The sequence below is a fragment of the Hemitrygon akajei genome, chromosome 9 (assembly GCF_048418815.1).
Source record: "Hemitrygon akajei chromosome 9, sHemAka1.3, whole genome shotgun sequence".
Taxonomy (NCBI): domain Eukaryota; kingdom Metazoa; phylum Chordata; class Chondrichthyes; order Myliobatiformes; family Dasyatidae; genus Hemitrygon; species Hemitrygon akajei.
The window spans coordinates 67,958,228-67,975,519 of NC_133132.1; the positions used below are offsets into that span (position 1 = coordinate 67,958,228).

At 40.9% G+C, this 17,292-nt stretch overlaps 1 protein-coding gene across 5 annotated transcripts in view; it reads left to right on the plus strand.

Moving 5' to 3' along the window:
* ppp2r5d (protein phosphatase 2, regulatory subunit B', delta) overlaps positions 1-17,292 on the plus strand; it is a 232,454-nt gene that overhangs the window by 198,259 nt on the left and 16,903 nt on the right. For all 5 annotated transcript variants that reach the window (XR_012100241.1, XM_073056220.1, XM_073056221.1 and 2 more), the window contains 5 exons: positions 2,666-2,774; positions 3,490-3,543; positions 3,984-4,154; positions 8,051-8,178; positions 10,813-10,914. Coding sequence is in view for 4 of the 5 variants with exons in the window: in XM_073056220.1 (XP_072912321.1) it covers positions 2,666-2,774; positions 3,490-3,543; positions 3,984-4,154; positions 8,051-8,178; positions 10,813-10,914 (564 nt within the window). In the remaining variant the exon portion in view is untranslated. The remainder of the gene's footprint in view (positions 1-2,665; positions 2,775-3,489; positions 3,544-3,983; positions 4,155-8,050; positions 8,179-10,812; positions 10,915-17,292) is intronic.

The following is a 17,292-nucleotide window of genomic DNA, read 5'->3' on the forward strand; positions in this document are numbered from 1 at the left end:
ACACAACCTTGTCATGCACCTGTGCTGATGGTAATTCGGGAGATGTTACCAATCCATACTGACTGGGGTCTGTAAGATCCAGTGAGGAAATTGAGGAAGCATTTATTCAAAGTGGTATTGCTTATAATTGAGGGGGATGGCCACAGGGGTACTCTGCATTGACTGCCTATTCCCTTTCTCCTGGCAGTCATTCACATACCTACCTTCTGCAACTTAAGAGTGACTACCTGAAGCTCCTATCTATCACCCCTTCACTTATTCTGTATGAGCCAAAGGTCATCCAGCTGCTGCTCCAGTTCCTTAACACTAAGGAGCTGCAGCTCAATGAGCATAATGCCAATGTAGTTATCACGGAGGCTGGGGTCTCCTCAAATTTTCTGCACCTCACACAAGGAACATACCATTACCTCTGGATCCATTCTCTGCGTATTAGCTAGGTGCTAACAGAGGGTGGGAAGCTTACTAGAAACTTTCTTATTTAGAACCCCTACCTGTTCTTGCCCAAACCTGTTGAGCCACTCTAATACTGGCCAGCTCCAACAATGGCTGCCACTTTCTTCCTTTTATTGGGCCAGACTGATTTCAGCCTGCCAAAGCGGGTCACTGTCAAGTGGTGTACCACAATGATTGGTGTTGGACCTATGTTGTTAATTATGTACATTAACCACTTAAATGTGAGTATAGGAGATGTGCTGGGAAAGCTTGCTGATGACTTGAAAATTGGTGGGATGAGGATGATCTTGCGCTATGGGGTAGCATTGGGAAGGCCAGTGGCCGACAAGACAGAATTTAATCCTGTTAGGTGTGAAGTAATGTATTTGGTAAGGTAGGCTTGGTAATAAGGCTAGGACATACCATAGTGATGGGTCCTTGGGGAATATTTAAGGAACAAAGAAACCCTGAGTGTACAAGTCACTAATTCTTGAAGGTGGTAGCACAGGTAAATCAGCTGATGAGGGCACGCGAATACTTGCTTTCGTTATTTAAGGATAAGAGTATCCAGAGCAGGGATGTTCTGATACAACTTTATAAAACAGTGGTGAGGGTGTGGATGGAGCACTGGAAGTATTTCTGGTTGCCGCACTGATGGACATGTTTTCACTGGATAATTGATTTATTGAGATACATCACGGAATAGGCCCTTCCGGCCCTTTGAGCCTTGCCAGCCAGAGAATCACCAATGTTGCCTGGGGTGGAATATTTCAGTTATGAAAGACTAGATTTATTTTCTATGGAGTGGATGAATAAGGAGGAACTTGATAGAGGAGTATAGAATTATGATGGCCATAAATAGGGTGGGCAGTGAATGAGATGTGTAACACCAGAGGGCAGAGGTTTAGGGGATTCTGAAAGTTTTTCTCACCTGTAGTTGCAATCTGGAATGCATTGCATGATAAAGTAGAAGAGGCAGTTAGTCCCACATTTAAGAAACACGTGGACGGCACTTGTATAACCAAGGCATAGTGGGTTACAGAATTAGTGTAGATGGGTAATTGATGGTCTCCACAGATATGGCGGCCCAAGATATGTGCTGTCCATCTGACTATCTTACTGCCTGTGGTGTGGTATACAGTGGTTGGTGAGTTGAATTTGACCTTGGAAGTAATGATGAGGTACGAAAGAAGTATAGCTAACATCTTTTTGACATCATGGCATGGTAGCATAGCGGTTAGCACAATGTTTTACAGTATCGATGACCTGGGTTCAAATCCCACCATTTGTACATTCTCCCCATGATTGCATGCTCCAGTTTCTTCCCACAGTCCAGAGAAGTACTGGTTGGTAGGTTAATTAGTCACTGTAAATCGTCCCATTATTAGGCTAGGATTAAATCGGGATTGTTGTACAGCGTGGTTCAAGGGCTAGAAGTGCCTATTCCACACTCTCAATAAATAAAAATAAATACGTAAATAAATTTGACCAACTACTTCATTCTGAATCATGTATTGTGATCTGGACAGTTTACGAATCATCCAGGGAAGACATTGTCATGGTGTTAAGCTGATTGACTTCCAAAAAAACCATGGTACCCTTTAGTTTCATCATGCACTGAAAACGTCAGATTAGATTACCGGTATGTGCTTATTACTTTGTGGGACAGTTGGACCATGTTATATGCAAGGTCTTTTGGGCACTGAGTGAATGCTGTCTTTCATTGCTGTGCGACTCTGTACTAAGTCCATTTAATAATAAATACCTGAACTGGGGTGAGAAGATCCCTGTAGAAATCGGTCCTTTCATCTACTCGGGAAAATGCAGCCCTTGAGCCTTGTGTAGGCTCGCTGTAGCAAGGGTTTACTGATCTACAATGCTACGGACCAGAATAATCATAAATTTGAACTGCACTGAGCTGGTAGATAATGAAAGAGCAAATTGACCGAGATTCCTATTTCAGTGTCTCTCTTATGCAAAGGCAAAGATGGCCTTGTTAATTCTGAATATTCTACTGATGTTTGACTGGTCTCAAGAGGAACAGCTATTGTACCAAGTAGCAGGTGCTATTGTTAGTTATGAAGAAGAGATTAAGATTACCATGTGGAACATCAACAGGAATGTTTTAAAATCTTTTGTCTGGTTATCTGTGAATTCCTTAATCCATTTCTGTGGGTTTATAGTTAAATTGTCAAGAGTTTAATTTGTCTCATCTCTTCATTTCTTTTTCCAGTATAATCAATGGATTTGCATTACCCTTAAAGGAAGAGCATAAAATGTTCCTGATCAGAGTGTTGTTGCCATTGCACAAGGTGAAGAGTCTCAGTGTGTACCACCCACAGGTAAGGAATATTTCACCTGTTGTGCTCATACCTTTAGAGATACTGTAACACCCATAATGCAATTCTGTTCAAGTCTGGAGGATCCTCACCAATGGAAAGTTTGAGCTTGATGACCGTTGAACAAATTGCTTAATCTAATGATGGGTCATCAGCCTGAAGTGTTAATCTCTGCACTGCTACCTGACCTGCTGACTTTCCAGTGTTCTCTACTTTTACTTAAAACTTCTCTCTACCTCACTGATTGAATCTCTGTAATATTCATGCATTCCCTGCAACATCTACAGTATCATCTAGCCTTTGAGTGAGATTTAGTAAGTTGTAGTTTGCGTTTTTATTCTGACATGAGATTTCTCCAGAGATCCACTTACAATGACTTCTTGTCCGATGTCCATAACATTACCTCTATGTTCTCCAAAGATCTGCTCTTGATATTCTCCTCTTTCACATCAATTGGGTTCCTCTGTTGTCTAAATATAAAATGGAACCCACCCAGTAACCCGACGACACCCAGTTTTAGCTCACTATCATTTAACCCTTGTGTTGCCTCCTTGTTTGTCAAATACGTTATCCAATTCTCAGTAGAAATCTCCTCAGATGAATCTCTGAAATAAATGAACAAAGTAGCTAACAAGTTCCACCATTCAGCCACTGTTTACAGTAATTGTCACTTGTTAGAGATCAAATGAGCATACTTAAGGTCTTTTTGTCTCTTCAGCTGGCCTATTGTGTGGTGCAGTTCCTTGAGAAAGACAGCAGCCTTACAGAGCCAGTAAGTACAGTATTATTGACACAAACTTCAAGATCTTGTGCTGATTTTTTCAAATATTTTTCAGTTCTGATGTAGGGTTTTGACCTGAATATCAACCTGCCTTCACAGCTGCTGCTCAAACCACTAAATTCTTCTAGCGATTTGGTTAATGCTTCAGATTTCAGCATCTGCAGTCCCTTGTGTCGTCATAATGGGAGTGTTGAGTGTCTGGTGGGGTGCTCTTTGACAGGGTGGCTAATAGTATTGGACTCATTGTGGAGTAGCTTGGGTAGATGTTAATTTGGTTTTGACCAATGAGAGAGCCACAATTTACTATTCAGTGTTTCTGATGGGAGCAACATTTGGCCAGTGGCCCATAGACTGAATCACCTGTTGTGCATTTTCCTTTTTGCAGTTTTTAGTTTCCAAGATGACTCCTATCTGCTGTGTTCCTCTCCTAGGTGATTGTAGGTTTGCTCAAGTTCTGGCCCAAAACGCACAGTCCAAAGGAAGTCATGTTTCTGAATGAACTGGAAGAAATTCTAGATGTCATTGAGCCATCAGAGTTTGTGAAAGTAATGGAACCACTGTTCCGACAGCTTGCTAAGTGCGTTTCTAGCCCACACTTCCAGGTAAGCCTACTGTTCCCTTGGCTTTCCTCCTCAAGGGTAAAGTCGTCAATTTATTTTAGCTACTATTTCTTGGACTAGTCTTTCTTTTCATCTCTACCGCATCGAGTGTCTGTGACGTGAAACCAGATACTGGTGAGTCCTTCATTGTGCAATGCTAAATTGAAACTGATCACTCCCAAGTCCAAGTCCAAGGGACTTTTAACACAGATTATTAAGTGAAGCAAGAACAGAAATCATGGACACAGTCTTTCAGTCCTCTCCAGCTGTGAGTATGGTTCCACTGGATTGAATGATTAATGTTAACATAAAATGAAGAAACAATAAAACAAGCAATTATAGGCATTAACTTCAGAGGTGATATGACTTATAAGAATCAGATCTATTATACTGACTTATTAGACTTGGAATTTGTTTACGGCAGCAGTACAGTGCAAAGATATAAATTATTATAAAAATAAGTGGTTCAGAAAAAGGAATAATGTAGTTTGTATGGGTTCATGAACTGTTAGGAACCTGTAAGTAATTTCTTCACTTAGGCATAGATTATCAGGAAGCAGGATCACATTTATTATCACTGGCACATGTTGTGAAATTTGTTATTTTGTGGCAGCACTGCAAGCATGTACAGCAGTATAAAGCATAAAATTTACAATAATTTGCCAAAATATATGGCACAAAAGTGGAATAGTGAGATGGTGTTCATGGACCATTGGGAAATCTGATGGGTTGGGAGGTGCAGCTCTTACTGAAATGTAGAGTGTTTGTTCCTGTACCACTTCCCCAATGGTAGTTATGAAAAGTCATGTCTCAGATGGCAAGTCTCCTTAATGATGGATGCCACCTCCTTTGAGGTACTGCCTTTTGAAGATGCACTTGATCGTTCGGAGGGTTGTGCCCATGATGGAGCTGGCTGAATCTACAACCCCCTGCAGCCTCTTTCAATCCTGTGCATGGGAGCCTCTGTGCTAAGCAGTGATGCAACCAGTCAGAATGCTCTCTACTGTGTATTTGTAAAAATTGTCTAGAGTCTGGTGACAAGCCAAATCTCTTCTAATGAAGTATAGCCACTTTTTTATGATTGCATCTAAGTGTTGGGCCCAGTTTAGATCCTTTGAGATGTTGACACCCAGGAACTTGAAGCTGCTCATTCTTTCCATCACTGAACCCTCATGAAGACTGGTGTCTGTTCTCTTGACTTCCTCTTCCTCACATCCACATTCAATTCCTTGGTCTTGCTGACATTGAGTAGAAGTTTGTTGTAGCGCTACCACTCAAGCAGCTGATCAGTCTCGCTCTTGTATGCCTTGTTGCCAGCTGAAATTCTGCCAACAGCAGCGGTATCATTGGAAAATTTGAGCCTAACCACGCAGTCATGCGTGTGTAGAGAGTAAAGCATTAGGCTAACATTACATTTTTTGAGGTGTGCCAGTGCTTCATTGTCAGCGAGGATGAGGTGTCATTACTGAAAAGTACTGATTGGTCTCCCAGTGAGGAAGTCAAGGATCTAGTTACAGAAGGAGGCCCAGGCTTTAATTTGTTAATTAGTAGTGAGGAGATGAAGCAATAAACAGCATCCTGACTTGTGTATTGCTGTTGTTCAGCTGCTCTGAGACCAAGTGGAGAGCCAGTATGATTGTATTTGCTTTTAAACTTTTGTGGCAGTAGAAAATTGCAGCAGCTCTAAGTCATGGCATCTATAAGTAAGTGACCAGAACTGCACACAATACTCCAAATTAGGCCTCACCAATATCTTGTACAACTTCAAAATAACATCCCCTGTACTCAGTACTTTGATTTATGAAGGCCAATGTGCCAGAAGCTTTCTTTTCGACCCTATTTACTTATGGATCTGTATTCCCAGACTCCTCAGTGCCCTACTGCTCACTGTGTAATACCTGCACTGGTTTGTGCTCCCAAGGTGCAACACTTCACACTTGTCTGCATGACCATAGGGTACCATAATAGCTCAGCAGTTAGCATAATGCTGTTACAGCTTGGGGTGTTCTAGAGTTCGGAGTTCAATTTGGTGCTGTTCTGTAATGAATTTGTACATCCTGCCCGTGAAATGAGTGGGTTTCCCCCAGGTGCTTCAGTTTCCTCACTCAGTGCAAAGATGTACTGGTTAGTAGGTTAATTGGATGTTGTAATTTGTCCTGGGGTTAGGTTAGGGTTAATTGGGTTTGTTGGGGCTGCTAGAGCAGCATGGCTTAAAGAGCCGGAGCAGCCTACTCCATTCTACATTGCCAAATAAATAAATTCCATCCACCATTTTTCCAGCTGGTCCAGTTCCAGCTGCAAATTTTCTGTTAGCTGTCCTCGCTGTAGACATGAGTGCTATCAGACATCATCATTGAGGCAGCTCACTCTGCTCTTTGTGGGCACTGGTATGATTGATGCCATTTTGAAGATGGGAACTTCCAACTGCAGCAGTGAGAGGTGAGGGTGTTTTTGAACACTCCAGCCTGTTAGTTGGTACAGGTTTTCAGTTACTTGTTAGGTACACCAGCAGGGCCTGATGACTTGTAATGGATTTGTGCTGATGTAGTTTTATTCTCCCTTTCAAAGCATGCTAAACAAGATGTACAGCTTATCAGGGAGTGAAGTATCACAGCCATTTATGTTAGGTTTTTCTTTACAGGAAGTAACGGCGTGTAAACTGAGCCAAAACTGTTCTTCATTCAGTTGTCTCTAAGTTACAGAATTGTGTTTTTGTCTCGTGATAGCTTTCTGTAGATGTAACTAGGCTTTTTGTAGGTTTTGGATTTTCAGGGAAAGCTGAATTTTATATATAAAATGTATTTTATTTATTTTTGTTTAAATCCCCAAGGGGTCCAAAATAGAGTAGTAAATTGGATCCAAAACTGGTTCAGTGGCAGGGAGGAAGAAGACAGTTTTTGTTTGCCTGGAAGGTTTCATCCAGTGAAGTTCTATCAGCTTCACTACTCCTTGACTTTTTGTAATATTGATCAATGATTCAGACATGAGAGGTGGTGTGGCAAAAGTGTGCAGCTTGAAAATTTGGCAACATGGTTGATCGTGGGGGAGCTTTCTACTTCAGGTCTGGTAGAAAAGTGACAGCTTAATCCAGAGGCGGTGCAATGCAAGTTGTCCATAAATCTGCAGATAGCATAGAGAGGTTAAAAGTACATCATATGCTTTTTTTTTGTTATTAAAGCACAATACAAGAGCATGGAAGCTATCTGAGAATCATATACAACTTTTGACCTTGACCACTTTACAGGATGATTATGGAGATGTGACTGGGTTGGGTTGGCAGCAGAGGAGATTTGCAAAGATATAATTGAAATACGTAGGTATGAGAAATAATTGGTTAAGAAAGATCAGTTTGCTTGGAACATAAAGTCAAGACCCAGATATGATAAATATGAACGACTTGTGTCACTTAAAGGGATCAAGAACTAGAAAGCATAGATTTAAAATAGTGAGGAATAGATAGAGGTTTAGCAAAAGTGTTTTCTTCCCCCTTCCAGATTGTGGTAAAAGTCTGGAATTAATTTCCTGAAAGGATGATAGAGACAGCAAGTTGGATGTGTGTGTAAGAACATTGCAGTGCTATGGGACTCAGTACTGGTAGATATGATCAGGTTGGAGAGCTCAGTTGACAGATCAGCACAGACACAATAGGTCAAATGACCCCTTATGATATAAATTTTCATGATTTGGTGAAGGTGTAGTTTCTAGCTAAACCCTTTGAGGATTCTTGATCTGATTGATCAGCAATCTGCAGCCTCTCTGTTTCTCCATTATTTCCTGAAACCTAAATTTACATTCAGAGTAACTATTCAAAGTAACTTGGAGCAAAGCCAAGGATATAAGGCTCTGTAATGTTTGAAGTCAGTGCTTTAATTGTACTGAAGTTGGTTATCCTGTTTCAGGTGGCAGAGCGAGCTCTATATTATTGGAACAATGAGTACATCATGAGTTTGATCAGTGACAATGCTGCCAAAATCCTCCCTATAATGTTCCCTGCACTCTACAAGAACTCTAAAAGTCATTGGAACAAGTAAGTTTGTCATCATTGACCTGTTATATTTAAAACCTATGACAGTGAACTCAGCAATTCGTTAGCACCAACTATTCTGATGTATGCTTATCTACCAGTAATGTTAATTCTTTATCCTCTCCCCGATACACTGAGCATTTCTATTCTGCCTTTTGTTTTAGATTATTGGTTTATGTCAGAAAATGGAGGAAAGCATTTTTCTCAATTGTTTTTCCTCTATTTTCACCACCCCGACACTGAAACTTTAACAAGCCTTCACAATTTGATCTCACCCATTATTTCTACGACATGTCGTAAATAAAAGGAGTAGGAATAGGTCCCTTGTCCCCAGTTGTAAGTGCAGAGGAGGCTGTCTGGGATATTACCTGGATTGGAGAACTATGGGGGGAGAGATGGTATAGGCTAGGTTTGTTTCCCGTGATGAAGTGAAGAAGGCATAAGGTGACCTATATAAAATTATAGGGGGCATAGCTTGAATTGATGGCCTAGGTTTATGTCGTGCAGAACAAGTTTTTTGAAGAGGATTTGAGGGGAAAGTTTCAGATATAGAGATAGTATTTGATATCTGAAACAAGCTGCAAGAGGTAATGATTAAGTCAGTTTTCAGTTTTACAGCACTGAAACTGACCCATGGCACAGTTTCTCCATGCTGACCAAAACCTCTTCCTGAGCTTGTCCCGTTTGCCTGCATTTGACAAAAATCATTGTAAATCAGCGGTTCTCAAACTTTTTTTATGCCGTGAACCCTTACCATTAACCCTGGGGCCTGGGAATCCTTGCTTTAAATCTTTCTTATTCATGAACGTGTCCAAACATCTTTAAACATTTATTAAACATAATTGTACCTGCCTGTACCACTTCCTCTGATAGCTTATTCCATATTCCCACTACCTTCTGTGTGGGGGGAAAAAACTAAGTCTTTCCCCTCTCACATTAACCTTTACTCTTTAGTTTTAAACTTTCTTACCCTGGATAAAGGACTGTCACCATCCACCTGATCACTGTTTATAAAATCACTGCTTCTCATGATTTTATAAACTTTGATAAGTTAACCCCATAGCCTCAATGCTCCAGGGAAAGCAGTCCCAGTGTATCTAGTCTCTCCTTAAACTCAAGCCCTCAAGTGCCAGCAGCATCCTTACGAATCTTTCTGAACCCTCTCTAGCAGAATCACATCCTTCCTATGGTATCGTGTCCAGATCTGCTCGCAATATTCAGGTAGAGTCTCACCAATGTACTATACAGCTGTAATGTAACACCACAACTTTTGTATTCAGTGCCCTGTCCAGTGAAGGCCAGCATGTCAAATGCCTCCTTCACTACTTTGTTGCAGCTTTCATGGAAACTGTATCCGAGAGTCTGTCTTCTCACACTGAACCTCAAGTGCCTTCACCTTCTGGACCAACCTACTGTACAAGACCTTGTCAAAACCCTTGCTTGTCCATGCAGATTGTCTACTGCCTTGCTTTCATGAAGCCTCTTCAAACTGAAAACTATGAAGTTTATGAGATACAATTTCCTGCATGCAAAGCCTTGACAACCATCCCTATTCAGTCTTTGGCTTTCTGAACGTAGATAGCTCCTGTCCTTCAGAATACCCTCAAATAACTTTCTCACTGATGATGTTAGGCTCACCAGCCTGTAGTTCTCTGGCCTGTCCTTGCAGCCCTTCTAACAGCATCAATAGTCTTCCAATAATTCACCATAACTAAGGATGAGAAACAAATCTCTGCCTCGGGTCAGGGAATTATCTACTTTTATAAACCTTATACCACTAACACCTTTTTCATACCATAATATTGCTGTTGTCTTAACTGAATTACATTCTGTATCAGATCTTATCAAAGCCTTCTGAAAATAACCTCTGATGTCACGTTGCATCCTTATTATTGCTCACTTTCCCTTTTGGTTTAATATCCTTGGCAAACTTGCACTTGTTGCTTTATATCCTTCAGCCAAGATGTTGAGAAAGATTATAACTAGCTGGGGCCCAAGCACCCATTCCTGTCATACCTTGTCAGCTTCACCCTGCCAACATAAGTACCCAGTTGATCCTGCTCTTTGTATTATATCCAGTGATTCCATGCATTTAATCTTCTTCACCTTAAGTTGTGGGGCCTTATGAAAAGCTTCCTGAAGACCTAAATACACTAATACCATTGGTTTCCTCCTTGTATATTCTTTCTTAAAGACCTACAAAAGCATGATATCCTTCTCAAAGAATCGTAATGGACTTTCTTCAATCATAGCAGTATCCAGTTTTGGATTTCCATCCTACTATAGATGATCCCTTGTTATCTCCATCCTCCATTCTCTGCAACTTGCAATGTACTTGTTTACTTTGTTCCCAATCCCTTCCCCAGAATATCTTTGGCAGATCACAAATCTGAAACATTGAATAGCTGTTTCTCTATGCCTAACTTGCTCAGCATTTTAAGTTTTAATGTCAAATTTACAGCATCTATATATTTTTGCTTCCAGAAATCGTAGATTTTTTTTTTTCGAAAGAATTAAGTGAAAGCCCTCCTCCTGGTTATCTGTCAGTAGAATGTTGATAAAATACAGATTTAATGTAACAAATAGAAATGAATTGTACAGGCTGTCTGAATGTTGAAACGTCTTATTCCTATTCAGGACAATTCATGGACTGATTTACAATGCATTGAAGCTGTTCATGGAGATGAATCAGAAGCTGTTTGATGATTGCACTCAGCAGTACAAGGCAGAGAAACAGAAGTAAGGAAATTTCAATGGATTCAAAGAGGCGCGTTTCTGTATGAACACAAAGTTAGCATAGAATTGGACAACTTGGTCCCTCTGGACTCTGCCACTCAGTATAAAAATGACTGATTTACACTGGCCACAACTTCTCTTCTGTGCCAGTTCTACATGGCCCTCAATTCCTTGATCTTTCAAAATTTTCACCACCACCTTTTTGAACTCCCTCAATGAACTCCCCAACCCTCAAGTAGAGAATTCCAGAGAGTCAATGCTCTGCAAGGAACAATTCTTTAGCACCTTTTTTTTTTACATGTTCCCTTTGCTTGTAACTGTATACCCTCATTAAAATCTGTCCCACTATCATGATCCCTTTGGATTTGTGTTTCAGTAAGATCACCCAGCATTATAAATCCAGAGAATGGAGATCCAACCTCTAACTGCTCTTGATAGGACAATCCTCTTATCTATGTAGGAGTTCTATGTATGAAGTTCTATGTAGGAGGAAAGGGTTCGATTGTTCTTAGAGTAGGTTAAAATGCCGGCACAATATTGTAGGCCAAAGAGCCTGTACTGTTCTTTAGTGTATTTCTTGAATAAGGAGACCAAAACTGTGCACTGTACTCCAGATGTGGCCTCAACATCACCCTGTACTATTGGAACGAAACAGCCCGATATCTCAAAATGGCTTTTAGATTCTACCCATGATTCTGTATGTACCATTTATTGTCTTGATAATCTTTCCTGCCATCTTTAAAGATTTATACATAAACATTCCCAGGCCTCTTAATTTATGCACCTATTAAGGAATGTATCGCTTTGCTTGGATCATGTCTCTTCATACTTTATGCTAGATTGTGTTGGCTTATACTTTACATTTAATTACATCTGCCGTGTGGTCATTTATTCCACTTGCCTGTCTACTTTATCTTGAGACATGCTTCAGTCTTCATTGTTTACTATGCTTTTCAGTTTTACTGAAGTGCAAAGTTACCAATATGTTAATGGGTGCTCTCATATACACAGTCTCATCTGTGTTTGTTTTGGATGCACCTTGCTTGGGATAGAGGTTTATTGTTCAGTTCAATAATTATTGCAAATTGGAATAATGCTAAATGAAATAAAAATAAATCCACATAGGTTAGTAGATAATCTGACTGACACAGTTACCATTGTGTTTTAGTCCTTTCCTCTGTCCAGCAAATGGTTAAGTTATCTTCTTAGCTGGTTTCAGAACCATTTAACATAAAATAAATAGTATCTGGAAAAGGCCAATCAACCCTTGAGCTGGTATGTTATTCATTAAGGTTATGGGTGATCATCTACCTCAATGCCATTTACCTGCACTATCCATTGTTCCCTTCATATCCAAAAATTGACTTTCTATGTTTGCATAAACACAACAACTGAGCCTTCACATTACTCCTACAGAATAAATTTCTTCTCCTTTGGAGACTGTGGCCCTTGGTTTGAGATTCCTCAGCCAAGCTTGTCAAACTCTGTAAACATTTCAATGAGATCTCTGCTTATCCTTCTAGAAAATTAAAGCTACTCAATCTCTCCTCCATAACTCAAACCTGCTATCCCCAGAAGCAGCTGAGCAAACCTTTGCTGCACTCTGCCTCAGGCAAGTGTGTCCTTTCTTCACTCAAGAGATTAAACCAGCCTGTAACAGTTTGTGGATTGACCAAGGCCCGGTCCAATCCAATAAGACTAGCCTACTCTGGTATTCCATTCCTCTTGTACTGAAGGCTAACAGATATTTACCTTCCTAATCCCTTTCTGTATCTATACATGGCTCTCAATAGTTTGTGTACTTGGCCACACCAAGGTTGCTTTGAACAGCAACACCACCAAGCCTCTTCTCAGTTAGTAAGTGCTGTGTTTTCCTGTTCTGTACACCACAGTGGGTGGCTTCCTATTTTTCCATAATATATTGCATCTGCCTTCTTCAGCCCTTCTCACTTTGCTTGTCCAGATCTCCTGAAATCTTCTTTCCTACATATTTGGTATTCAATCTCATCGATGTTAATATCAGCAGACTTAGAAGTACAACAGTTACAGGTTTGGGAGATTGATTGTGATGGTGTTTGATATAGTACATTTGGATTTTAGCAAAGCTTGTGATGTGGTCCCATATTGCAGAATTAATTAGAGCAATAATATTGTTCTCAGCGGGTCATGCAGCATCTTTGGAGGCAAAGGAATGGTCAATATTTTGGGTCAAGACCCTGCATCAGAACCCTCTGGGATCCAAGGGAAAGTAGTTCATTGGATTGGAAAGTTACTTCGAGGGAAATGAGCAGCAGTGGTTGTTATGATGATAAGAAGTTAACTTCCCCAACTTCAAGTCTTGGATGAACCAAGAGAACTGCAATCAGCTGAGGGCTAGACCAATGGTGTTCAGCTATGACCTCCAGAATGGCAAATGACATGTGAATCCAGATCAAATTTGAGTTACAGAAGGATGCTCGACAGCTGTGGCAAGGCTTGAATGCCATCACCTCCAACAAAGCAAAACCAAATAACATATAATATGCAACAACAAGGTCTCACCCAATTACTTTAATGCTCGCTTTAGCCAACAACATGGAGGCACTCTTCACAAACTCCCACAGCCCCTGACAACCCTGTGATTTCATTCTCTGAGGCTGGTGTGGGAGCATTCTTCGGGGGGCAGGGGAGTGAACCCATGGAAGGCATCTGGCCCAGGTGGTATACCTGGCCAAGTACCAAAGACCTGTACTAATCAACTGGCTGGAGTATTTACAAACACCTTTAACTTCTCACTTTGGCAGTCTGAGATACCCACCTGCTTTAAGCAGGCTTCCATCATCAGGAGGAATGTGGTAATCTACTCAGTGACTATCATCTAATAGCACTACAATGAAGTGCTTTGAGAAGTTGGTTGTGAAACCTATGAATTCCTGCCTGAGGACTGGCTTGGATCCGCTCCAGTTTGCGTACCATCACAACGGGTTAACAGCCGATGCCATTTAATCGGCTCTTCATTCAGCCCTGGAACAGGGAGGATGCATACATCAGGAGGCTCTGATTGATCTCAGCTCAGCATTCAACACTGCCATCCCCTCAAAACTAATAAGTTCCAAGAACTAGGCTCTTATTTTCCTCACTGGATCCTGCAGACCCCAGTCATTTTGGATTGGCAACAGCATCTCTATAATCGCTAATCAGCACAGGTTGTTTGCTTATCCCTCTGCTTGTCTTGCTTTATATTTCTGAATGTGAGGTTAAGTGAGGATGCCATTGCCATATTTAAGTTTGCTGACAACTCCATTGTCGTTGGCCGAATCTAGGAAGGAGATTGAAAATCATGTTGAATGGTGCCACAACAATAATACCTTACTCAATGTCAGCAAAACCAGAGCTGATTATTGACTTCAGGAGGAGGAAACCAGAGGTCTATAAGCCAGTCCTTGAGAGAGGATTGGAGGTTGAGAGAGTCAGTAACTTGAAATTCCTTGGCACCATCATTTCAGAGGATCTGTTCTGCAACCAGCATGTAAGCACCATTACAAGGAAGGAATGGCAGTGCCTCTACTTTCTTAGAAGTTTGTGTGTATTCATCATGTCATCTAGAACTTCGATAAACTTCTGTAGATGCACAGTTGTATCACAGCCTGGTATGGAAACACCAATGGCCAGGAATAGAAAAGCCTACAAAAAGTCATGGATACAGCCCAGTCCTTCACAGGAAAAGCCTTCGCCACTATTGAGCACATCTACAAGGAGTGCTGCCATACAAAAGCAGCATCCATCATCAAGGACCCCACCATTCAGGCCATGCTCTCTTCTCACTGCTGCCATCAGGAAGGAGGTTCAGGAGCCTTGGGTTCCACGCTACCAGAGTCAGGTGGAGTTATTATCCTGCGACAATCAGGCTCCTGAACAAGCATGGGTAACTTCACTCACCTCAACACCAAACAGATTCCATAGCCTATGGACTCGTCTTCAAGGACTCAACAGCTCATATTCTCTGTATTATTTACTTACTTTTTTTGTATTTTCAGTTTGTCCTTCACACGTTGGTTGTTTGGTCTATGGTCTTTGTGTGTAGTTTTTCGTTGACTATTCTGCTGCAAGAAAATGAATCGGGGTAGTTTTTGGTGACTATATGTACTTTGAACTTTGGAATTGGTTCCATGCATTCAAGAAGAAGGACTCATCAATGATTTTAATTTAAATGCAGAGAATAAGATTAGAGTTTGCAAGTATAACATTTGGCAGTGAGATCAGTGCAGAAGGAAGTGAAGACAGCAAGAAGATACCAATTAAGTGAAGTCAGTCTAATGTATAAGTAGTGTATTGTGGGAAGGGCAAGCAAAGCGAAGAAATGGGAGAGTGTAAACTGTAGAAGGTAAAGGGTCTTGGAATGAGAGTCAACAATTATCTGAAAACAGCAAGATAGGAGGGTAGAGTGGTTACAGAATTATATAGGATTCTTAATTACCTGAGACAACATATTCACTGGAAGGGAGATGCTTGTAGAACATAAACACCAGTCAGATCACAGTAAGAGAACTGCATACTGCTCTGGCTATGAGATCATGAGGAGGAGGAGGAGCAAGAGGAGCTCATGGAAGCTCTTCTTCCATCCAGTAGCAACATGGTTGATCTGATGCTCAAATGTGCTTTCCTGCTGAGGCAGGACACTTCAGTTATAAGAAATAACTTCAGTTACGGAAAAGCTGTGTTTTGTTTTCCTTGGAACAGGAGGCTGAGGAGGGTCCTGAAGGAGGTATAAACAATTGAGAGGCATACATGGAAACAATTCTGCATTGCAGAGGTCCATATAGGTGTAAAGAGAGGAATAAGAGGTTTAGTGGGGATCTAAGGAATTTTTTTAAACCCCTGAATGTAATTGAAATGTGGAACACATTGTTTGAGAAGATGTTGAGAGGCAGATACCCTCTCAAATTTTTAAGAAAAATTTCTGCGGGGCTCCACAGTTACATAGTGGTTAGCATGGTGTGATTACAGCTCGGGGAATTCCAGAGTTCAGTCAGTGCCGTTCTATAAGGGGTCTCTGTACATCCTCCCTGTGGTGTGATTACAGCTCAGGGCATTTCAGAGTTCAGTCAACACTATTTTATAAGGAGTCTCTGTACATCCTCGCCCTGGAATGTGTCGGTTTTCTCCTGGTTTTCCAGTTTCCTCCCACTGTCCAAAAGCATACTAGGTAGGGTTAAGTGGTCATAGTAAATTGTCCTTTGATTAGGTTCAGGTTCATTGGGTTTGGAAGCTTCTGGAGCAGTGTGACTCAAAGGGCCTACCCCATATTGTATCACTAAATAAAATAAAGGTAGGCACACATTTGAATCACCAAAGCATAGTGGATTAGCGACCAAGTGCTAGGAAAAAGGATGTAGATGAAACTTGGTGAGCTGAATGGGCCTGTTGTTGAAATGTATAACTCGAGTCTTTTCTTTTACCTGCTTCGTTAATGTGACAGTTTCAGTGTTTGATACACAAGCACCTCTAGTCTCTGCTGCATCTTTCTGCAATTTCTCCCTAAATAACTTTGTTCACATTTCTCACATTATTCTCTACTTACCAATTGTTTACTCAGTCACCTCGCATCATTATTTCTCTGCAAGTTGATGTGTCATTCTTGCAGCCTCCGGTACCTATTTTTGTGTTGACTGAAATTTGGCTACGATGTATCTACTCCCTTTCTTGTTGTTGATGTAAGAGTTACAGTCACCATGTTCACAAGTTGCCAACATGAAAATAATCAGGACTCCCTGTTTGCTGCAGATCTCTTATCTGTGTTGATATGTTGACTCCAGCACTGCATGTTATCCTGCTGAGTAACCTTTTCTGGGGTACTTTGGGAGATCCAAATCCAGCTACTGTTTTCTCTGTCGGCTCTGGACATGATTTCCTCTCCCTCATCCATGGCTTAACTAATATGTGTGATTAAGTTATAATTTTCCAAATGTACTGTTCTTTCTTCCAAATGAATATTCCTTTCCAGAATATTCATTTTAAATATTCCAATAAGTTTACTCCAGGTTAGTTTCTTACTGCAACTGTCTCCTCTGTGGCTATTAAATCATAACCTGTTCACCTGTACTGCATTTGTGTCATTTTTAATCATCTTATCATCGTATGAATTTGCTAATGTGGGATTGGAGGTTTACAAGGAGTTTGCAAAGATTGGAGAATTTTAATTACAAGAAGAGATCGTCTAAGTTCGGAGTGGGTAAATATCTGAAAGACTTCCCAGAGCTGTGGCACCTCTGCCATTAGAGGGCTCACTGATGTGGCAAGCAAAATTTCAAACCATCTCTGGAGACAGATTATCCACTGACATCTTTTACAAGCCAACTGGCTCACACAGTTATCCTAACAAAACCTCTATCCACCCAATCA